This window comes from Solanum tuberosum, unplaced genomic scaffold (assembly GCF_000226075.1).
Source record: "Solanum tuberosum cultivar DM 1-3 516 R44 unplaced genomic scaffold, SolTub_3.0 scf00936, whole genome shotgun sequence".
Classification (NCBI taxonomy): domain Eukaryota; kingdom Viridiplantae; phylum Streptophyta; class Magnoliopsida; order Solanales; family Solanaceae; genus Solanum; species Solanum tuberosum.
Genome location: NW_006239971.1, coordinates 99 through 9,368, shown reverse-complemented (window position 1 = coordinate 9,368; position 9,270 = coordinate 99). Strand labels below are relative to the sequence as shown.

The 9,270-nt window shown below is 37.2% G+C and overlaps 1 protein-coding gene across 3 annotated transcripts; it reads left to right on the top strand.

Moving 5' to 3' along the window:
- The first annotated feature begins 4,736 nt into the window (after positions 1-4,736).
- LOC102596762 (probable ATP-dependent DNA helicase CHR12) lies at positions 4,737-8,883 on the top strand. 3 transcript variants are annotated; one of them, XM_015305755.1, is made up of 8 exons: positions 4,737-4,885; positions 5,909-5,954; positions 6,045-6,125; positions 6,204-6,246; positions 6,652-6,691; positions 6,839-6,893; positions 7,300-7,401; positions 8,624-8,883. In XM_015305755.1, exons 1-8 carry the CDS (start codon positions 4,818-4,820, stop codon positions 8,639-8,641), a joined length of 453 nt encoding a protein of 150 aa, XP_015161241.1. In that variant the 5' UTR covers positions 4,737-4,817; the 3' UTR covers positions 8,642-8,883. The 3 variants fall into 3 exon arrangements, with proteins under 3 accessions (XP_015161241.1, XP_015161239.1, XP_015161240.1); XM_015305753.1 differs by lacking the exon at positions 8,624-8,883 and adding an exon at positions 7,650-7,876 and having other exon boundaries at positions 7,312-7,401; XM_015305754.1 differs by lacking the exons at positions 4,737-4,885; positions 8,624-8,883 and adding exons at positions 5,612-5,672; positions 7,650-7,876.
- Positions 8,884-9,270: the final 387 nt, after the last annotated feature.

The window sequence follows — 9,270 nt, the reverse complement described above, 5'->3', positions numbered from 1 at the left end:
TCTTCTTTAGATCTACCTGAATACCCTTTCTTCAAACTATATGGCCAAGAAAAGCTACGGACCTTAACAAAAATTCACATTTGCTAAACTTTCCATAAAGTTGTTGGTTCTTGAGAATTTGCAATACAATCCTCAAATGTTCAATATGGTCATTCTCACTTCTCGAATAGATTAAATTTTCATCTATGAACACGATTACGAACATATCAAGGTATTGTCTAAACACCCTATTCATCAAATCCTTAAATGTCACCGGAGCATTAGTCAAACCAAAGGACATAACGAAAAACTAGAAATGACCATATCGGGTCCTAAAAGCAGTTTTCGAAATATCTTCTGTTTTCACCCATTATTGGTGATAACCCGACCGGAGATCAATCTTAGAGAAATAACTTGCCCCTTGAAATTGGTCAAACAAATTATCTATTCTCAGAAGAGGATACTTATTCTTAAAGGTCACCTTTTTCAATTGCCAAAACTCTATACACATACAAAGGGAACCATCTTTCTTCCTTACAAACAAAACTGGAGCACACTATGGAGAGATACTAGGTCAGATGAAACCCTTACCCAACAAATCCCTCAACTGATCTTTCAACTCCTTAAGTTCCGCTGGAGCCATTCTCTAAGGAGGATTAGAGATAGGTTGCGTATCGGGTAGGAGGTCAATTCCGAAGTCTATTTTTTTGGGAGAAATACCAAGTAGTTCATCGGGAAGCACTTCTTAAAACTCATTTACATTGAAGACCGACTCAAGATGAGGGGTTTCGTAATCCATGTCCCTCACCCTCACTATATGATAGATACAATACTTAGAAATCATTTTCCTAGCTTTAAGGTAGGACACAATTTGACCCTTTCGTATAAAATTTCTCCCTTGAGAATAGTATTACAGGTTCTTAAGGACCAACAACTATTTGCAAAGTTTAGCAAGTACGAGGTTTGGTTAAGGTCTGCAGCATTCCTTGGTCACATAGTGTTAAGTAAGAGTATTGAGGTTCATCCTAAGAAGACGGATGCGGTCAAGAGTTTTCATAGACTTCTAACTCCTTCCAACATTAGAAGCTTTTTGGGTTTGGCTGGTTACTCTAGGAGGTTTTTCAAGGGTCTAAAGAAGTCTAATTTTGAGTGGTCAGAGACTTGTAAGAAAATCATCCAAGAATTGAAAGATAGATTTACTTCCGCTCCGGTGTTGACCTTACCGGAGGGTACCGATGGTTTTGTTGTATATTGTGACGCCTCTAGAGTAGGGTTGGGATGTGTGGTCAAGAAATATGGTGAGGTGATTGCCTTGCTTTAAGCCAAATTAAGGTACATGAGAAGAATTACCCAACCTATGATCTTGAATTAGCGGCGGTTGTGTTTGTTTTGAAAATATGGAGACATTACTTATATGGGGTCCATGTGAATGTCTTCACTGATCACAAGAGTCTTCAATATGTGTTTAGTCAAAAAGACATGAATCTCCGGCAAAGAAGGTGGTAAGAACTTTTGAAGGATTATGACATAAGTGTCCTTTACCACCCCGGCAAAGCTAATGTGGTAGCGGATGCACTTAGTAGATTATCCATGGGTAGTGTTGCTCATGTAGAGGATGAGAAGAAATAACTTGTTCGTGATGTGAATAGATTGGCCCGGTTGGGTGTTCATCTAGTAAATTCCCCTAAGGGTGGTTTCACGGTTCATAATCGCTCCAAGTCATCCTGTGTGGTAGATGTGAAGTCTAAACATGACCTTGATCGTATATTAGATGAATTGAAAGATTCGGTACTCAAGAAGTCCGTTGAGGCTTTCTCCTAGGAGGGAGATAGGGTACTTAACTACCAAGGTCGATTATGTGTTCCGGATTTGATGGTTTGAGGGAGAAAATTTTAGAATAGGCTCATGTTTCTAGATATTCTATTCATCCGTGAGCCACATAGATGTACTGTGATCTACGGGAAGTCTATTCGTGGAATGGTGTGAAAAAGGATATTGCGGAATTCGTAGGCAAATGTCCTAATTGTCAACAAGTAAAAGGTTGAGCACCGAAGGCCGGGAGGTTTCTTGCAAGATATACCAATTCCCACTTGGAACTGGGAGGAGGTGAATATGGATTTTATTGTTGGTTTGCCTCGTACTCGAAGGCTACATGACTCTATTTGGGTCATTGTTGATAGAATGACTAAATCAACCCACTTTATTCCCATTAGGGTATCTCACTCAGCGGAAGATTATGCCAAGTTGTATATAAAGGAAATAGTAAAGTTACATGGAGTTCCTTTATCTATCATTTTGGATTGGGGTACTCAATTTACATCTCACTATTAAAAGTCCTTTCAAAAAGGGCTCAGCATTACGGTGAAGCTTAGTACCGCTTTCCACCCTCAAACGGATGGTCAAGCGTAACGTAACATTCAAACTTTAGAGGACATGTTGAAGGCGTGTGTTATATATTTCAAAGGTAATTGGGATGACCACTTTTTCGTTGAAAGAATTTGCCTACAATATTAGTCACCACTCAATTATCATTGTGGCTCTTTTTGAAGCTTTGTATGGTAAGAGATGTAGGTCTCCAGTTGGTTGGTTTGAAGTTGGTGAGATTCCTCTCATTAGTTCCGAATCGGTTTATGAAGCTATTGAGAAGGTTCGACTCATTAGAGAGAGGCTGAGAATATCTCAAAGTAGACAATAATCTTTTGCCGATGTGAGAAGAAGGGATCTAGAATTTGAAGTTAATGATTGGGTTTACCCAAAAATATCACCTATGAAGGGTGTGATGAGGTTTGGTAAGAAAGGGAAACTTAGTCCCCGGTATGTAGGTCCAAATCAAACTTTGATGCGTATTGGGAAAGTTGTCTATGAGTTGGATCTACAAAATGTGTTGGCCCCGGTTCACCCGATATTTCATGTTTCTATGCTTAAGAAGTGTATTGGAGGTCTGTTATCCACTATTCCCCTTGAAGAGTTGGGTGTTGATGAAAGCATTTCTTATGAAGAGGTTCTAGTAGAAATCCTAGATCGGCAAGTCAAGAGATTAAGAAATAAGGAAGTAGCTTCCGTGAAAGTTTTATGGAGAAACCATCTAGTTGAGGGTGCTACTTGGGAGGTCGAGGCCGATATGAAGTCCCACTACTCATCTCTTTTCTTCTACTCCTATTCATGCTTGAGGTAAATAGTCCCTCTTGAGTTTTAGTGTTTAGGAGTCATGTGTGTTATATGAGCTTTCCCATGATTTCCTTATGTTTTGCATGTTGTTGATGAAATTCATTTTTAGTTTGAAAATGAGTTTTCATGTATTATATTCCTCATGTTGTTGTTCATATTTGTATGAGTTGCCTATTTGACTTCATGAGATATGTTGATGAACATGCGTAATTATGCTTTTCAGAGTAATTGCATATTGGCTCCATAGTGTTGTGTTGAGCATGATTTTAGATGGAGATGGTAGTTCCTCCAATGAGTATGAGAAACATTAAGTTTCATGCATATTGGGTTGTGTTACGCCCCAAAAAATTGTAAGTTGAACTACAGAGTTCTGCAGCTTTGCGTAAGAGTCTTGGAGTGTGGTATGAGGGTTAAAACTCATAGAAATGACTCCCGTACTTATAATGGAGGTTTAAGGGTTAGGGCATCAAGGTACGACCCCACAAGGAGCTCCCAAGGGGTCCATGAGGAGGACACTCAAAACAGCCCCAAATCTGCAAAATTTGGCAGCACCTACGCTTGGCCACCTACTGGACGTAGGTAGACCCACGCCCCGTAGATGGAGGTCGTGACTCAAGGACTGTGTTGGCCTGAAACTTTATGTCACTTACCAGACCCACAAAGGGTGCAGCACGATCTGTGGACCAACCCACGGTCTGTGGGCGGGTGAGTCGTAGGTGGGGCAACTTTTTGGGTTTTAGTTTTAAGTTGGGGGTTCGGGAATTATTAGTTAATTAATTAGGGGTTAAGGTAGGTCGGTTAGTTAGTTATTTAAACACCTATATAAGCTTAATATGCCCCTAAACTAAGTCACTAACTCATTCATCAAAGAACCCCAAAATCCACTCCAGATATCCTCTCTCTAGAAGTGAAGAAGAAGAAGAGGAAAGGATGTTCGGGAAGAAACCTAGGTCGAATTTCCCCCATTGTTTCAAGCTTGATTATGGCTTTTAATTAAGGTATGTTAGATTAATCATATATGGGTTCTTCCACCCATAGAACCGCCTTAGTTTACCCCAATTGTGAAGTAAAAAACCCACACTACAACATTTTAGGCCTACGGCCACACTAATTCTGGACAACGCTTGTAAAGTGTTGCCTAAAATATTTTTGGGGACACTTTTAAAGCATAGCCCAAGTTTTTAACTTTTAGCTTCGATAATATTGGCAACACTTGCAAAGTGTACTCTTTAATGGTATAAGCTACACTTTATAAGCGTTGTTATAATATGATATAATTGGCAACTATTTACATATATGGCCACACTTCTAAAGTGTCCTATTTTTATAATTGTAAAAACAACACATTACAAATGTTGCCTTAAAATTATCACTAAAATATTATATTCCCTCCAACATTTTTAACTCTCCCTCCCATTTTTATTGGCCAAAAAAGTAATTCATAAAACATTAATAGAACTTTTGTTTTCCCCAAATCAGAAAACACGCTTTACTCTTTCTCTGATGAACTGATTGAAGGACGCACTTTTCTCTGATGAACTGATCGAAGAGCTGAAGCTAAGTCTCTCTTTCATAGATGAATAGCTGAAGCTAAGTCTCTCTGTCACAGATGAACTGAAGCTAAGTCTCTTTGTCACGCTTTTCTCTCAGATTTCTCGGTGAAGAACACGATGAGGAACATGATTTCCGTCATAATTCTCACTGAAGAACACGATTTTGTTGGTATAGGGTTTATCAGGTAAGAAATTCTATCTTTGAAAGTCTAAATTTTAGCTTTAGGGTTTTGATATTCTTGTGTTTTTTATACGATTTTTGGGTGTCTAGCTCGCATTTTAGCTTCATCAGTTGATTCTTTGCCCTTTCTATTCTACATGTGAAGGTTAAATGATGTTTTTCCAACTTCCTTGCTTTATATCTGATTCAACTTGCCTGCTTTATATCTGTATTCAACTTTAGCCTTAAAATCTTATTCAACTTGCCTGCTTTAGATCGTGTTAACAGTTTGTCTACCTAATTTTAGAACTTGGAAATTAAACTGAATAGCTATAGGGTCTTGTTAGTCGAATCATATCAATTTCACTCTAAAAAGTCATTAGTTTTTGAAAGCGAAGCAGAATCGTCGTGCAAGCCATTGTCTTGTTTAGAACCTTGTGTCTGCAGGTTATAGAGTAAATTTCACTTTGTCTTGGAATGATATCATGTTGAGTAGATAGGTCTACATAATGTTAAGCTAATTGATATCTGATGATATTTGTGTATTTATTATTCTATGGCAGATAGATCTGATAGCTAAGTTAATCAATCCATATATCATGGAGTACAAGGATGCTGGGGTCGAGAAGTTATTATGTTATTCAGTTTCTAGAATAGTATTTGGAACTAAAATGATTATCATGTACTTGAGAAAAATTCTATATCGAGTTGCCTCAAAACCAGATTGACTTTGTTTTTCTTTCAAGGGAACTGGATATGCTAGCCTTGCTAGCATTTTAATACTTATTGACATATTGTGAAGGTGGAGATATATGAGTGGTTATCCTAGCCTTGTTAGCATTTTTATACTTATTCACATATGAATTTTACGTTTCTCCCAAAAGATGGTCAAAACATATTTGTAGACTGAACTAACTTATGATGCTTTTATATGAAGAATCTTTAGAAACCTTTCCCGAAATTACTAGGTTGAAAGCGATAAGATCATGGGAATGTTTTATGGTGTAATATGAAGATAATGACTTTTTTTGTTTTTTTGGGTGATCAGGGCAAAGATCATAAGGAAGTCTAGAGGAGATCTCTTCCCAGAAGAGGTAGTTTGGATACAACTTCCATCATAATGGGTTCTCATACTAGAGTGGTTCACTTAAAGTTTATGTGTTCATCAACTTTTTCCACTGCAGAAACTCTGCAAATGGCTGACTCAGCTATTACTGGCGGTAGATTATCTGCACTCCAACCGTGTTCTACACAGAGACGTGAAGGTATAAATAGGCCCTGATTTATTAATGAGCTTTCCTTGTATGACCTGTTTTAACATGAAGTATTTCGATTTATTTCAGTTATCTAACATTTTTGTCACAAAGCACAATGACATCCGACCAGGTAAGAATGACAACCAAGTGCATGATAGCACCCTCCTTGTTTCTATATTATATGTGAATCAAATATGTTTACTTTTTTTACACATGTGATTTTGGATTCGCAAACCTTCTCGATAGATATGGCCTTGCTTCCTCGGTACGAGTTCTCTGTATATTCATGAATTTTTGATATTTTTTTCGGTAAAGACAATTTAAGTCGTATTTTTACCATGATCTATTTTCGCTATTACATTTGAATTAGTTGTGAACTTCTACTATGTGATTGGTAGAAATTTATATTAAAGGAAGTTCACAACCTTAAAATCCTAGATACACCACTGACCATAGTGCAATCCAAATTCAAGTTAAGGGTTGATTCCTCCAAAATCCTAGAAAGAATCTAACTAGTAACTAGTCCCTCATGTAGATGGAAATGGTGTTGTGTGTGGAAATTCACTGTCATTTCGGTAATATTCTGATACATTTCTCCTGATTTTGCCTTCACTTTGTTCTTTTCCTTAATCGTTGTGTGTCAAGATTTGGCAAGTTTATGATGCTGTTATAATCAGGGAGAGAATTTATTAATTCCATCTTTTTATACTTGTGTTTCGCAGGCCTTTGTATGAAATAACGATTTCAACACTTGACAAGCCCACGCTCCTCTTTCGGGTAAGCCTTATCTATGTCAACGTTATATCTCTTTCAAGAATCTCTCTGTACTCTCATAGAATAAAGTTATATATCCTGATTCTCCAGAATTTTACTATTTCAAGTAAAGAAGAAAATTTGGAGTTCATGTTATCTGGTGGAAGTAAGAGCAAAAGCTTGCTGGCAAATATTTTTGCATATTCAGAGAAGTTTATTGACATTCTTTTTCAATAGACCTTCATGCTTTTCTAAGTTGAATCTACATTCGATGAGAGTTCATTAAGTATATTAGCATCTCCACTTCATTTTGTCATAAATATCATGCTTAAGTAGCTGTTTTAGCCTTTAAAGGGTAAGAAAAATGCTTTGGACTTGGAGATCTATTTGTTAGAGCTCAACTTGTATCCTCCCTAATACTAACCTGCAGACTCACTTCCAGATAATTCAACTTCGAAAAGTATGTAGTCATCCTTACCTTTTTGGTGGTATAGAATCGGAACCATATGAAGAGGGAGAACACCTAGTTCAGGTATTGTATCTACTTTCTGCTGATTGTCACTGTTTGTAATTTTGTGGCTGTAGATTTCACACTGGATATGCACCTTAAGTAATTGTAATCTACCCGGCTGTCACTAAGTTAAGAGTATGCAGCTGTTAGTTATTTAACTTTAAAAGATTATCCTGCATTCTTTTGTATTTATTACTAATGTTTCACCCCAAGAAAGTATGTTGTTTTCATGGGTATGCTTTTCTAACCATTAATTAAGTGCTGGTTAGGCTAGCGGCAAACTGCTAATATTGGATCATCTTCTTCAAAAACTTCATGCTTGTGGACATAGGGTTCTTCTTTTCTCTCAGATGACTCAAACACTTGATATACTGTAGGCAAATATTTCTAATCTGATATGAGGAAGTATTCTTATGAGCATCTTGATAGTTCAATTCGTGCGGAAGAGCGCTTTGCTGCAATCAGGAGCTTTAGTCATAATAGATCAAAGTTTGAAGCTGAACAAAATGCAGCATTTGTTTTCTTGATTTCAACAAGAGCTGGTGGAGTTGGGTTGAATCTTGTGGCTAATATGCAGTGAGTGACAACTACTGACCGAACTTTTATTATCGGATTGGTTTAAGATTATATACTCGGGTTAGCCCTTTACTTCTTTCGAATATATATCGTACAAGTAAAGAGTGTTCATTCATCAATGTTTTCTCCTCTTGATATATGGAAAGAGGTGATAGAGACACTTGGATCATACGCGGAAGCGAAATTGTAATGCACAGTTAGAATATCTAACAGTTCAAGTTCAAACTTGAACTGGTTCAATGCTTGATCTCAAATTTGTTAAAGAATATTATCTTCATTCATGGATATTGATGCGCTTCTCTTTTCCTGGTCGTTATCATTGAGACGTTTAACTCATGAGTTATGCCATCAAGGAAAAAAATGTTGATAGCTCATATTTGTTGACAACATGCATCACAGTGATGCCAGTTGATACCTACTGGATGATAGGTGGAGCATGTGTTAGGAAGTAATAATTTTTCTGGACCTGGCAATGCTTAATGGTGCAGTTCTTGCAAGTGATTGGGATACTTTACTTTAACTCTTGTCTTAAGTTCGATTTCAATGGCACAAAATAGTCATTCCTATTCTTTTTGGCCACTGCATAGTGGTGTTAGTAACATATGGTTGTCTTGTTTTGATTGGACATCCATTTCTTTCATCTCTTTGACAAGTTGTGGTGGTGTAGGTCATATTTTACGAGTAAGATTGGAATCCTCAGGTAGAGAAGCAGACCTTGCAGCGTGCTCACCATTTCTGGAGCTGTTCATTTTGTTTACGGGGACTGCACCCGTCCTACTAAAATGTCTCCATCAGAGCCGACCATCATATTCAGGTGTATATGAAACACTTATCTTTTCGGGTCAAGCTTGTGATGTTTGTCACAACTTTTATAGAAAGTATTTTTACTACTGTTTTAATTGCACACGCATGTTAAGTTTTCCATTATTGGGTTGGATATGTTTGAGTACTAAAATTATTAATTTTGATATAAACAGAGGACACTTGCATTTGATAATTTCTTAAAACCACTCAAGCTTGGAGTTTAGTAATATTTTGCACACATAAGTTTGCAGCTCAACTAGTTGATTACCTCCTGCTGCATATGTGGATGAGTCAATCATGCTAATCAATTTGAAAGCATGGAATGTTTGTTTATCTCGACTTATCAATTAGGAGCCTTTGTAGATATCCTTATTGACAGAGAATGAAAAGAAATAATAGGTTCCACATAGGCTGCTGGATTGGTGGCTTCTATGACCTGTACTACACCTAGTATGAGCTACTACCAAATTTTCAAAATGAGAAAAAAATATCTTAAAATACACTCGTTCT

Coding starts and splice junctions, on each gene's coding strand:
- LOC102596762 (XM_015305753.1), top strand. CDS start 4,818: ATGAGGAACATGATTTCCGTCATAATTCTCACTGAAGAACACGATTTT. Junction 6,126..6,203: donor TTCTACACAGAGACGTGAAG/GTATAAATAGGC, acceptor GATTTATTTCAG/TTATCTAACATTTTTGTCAC. Junction 6,247..6,651: donor GCACAATGACATCCGACCAG/GTAAGAATGACA, acceptor TCCCTCATGTAG/ATGGAAATGGTGTTGTGTGT.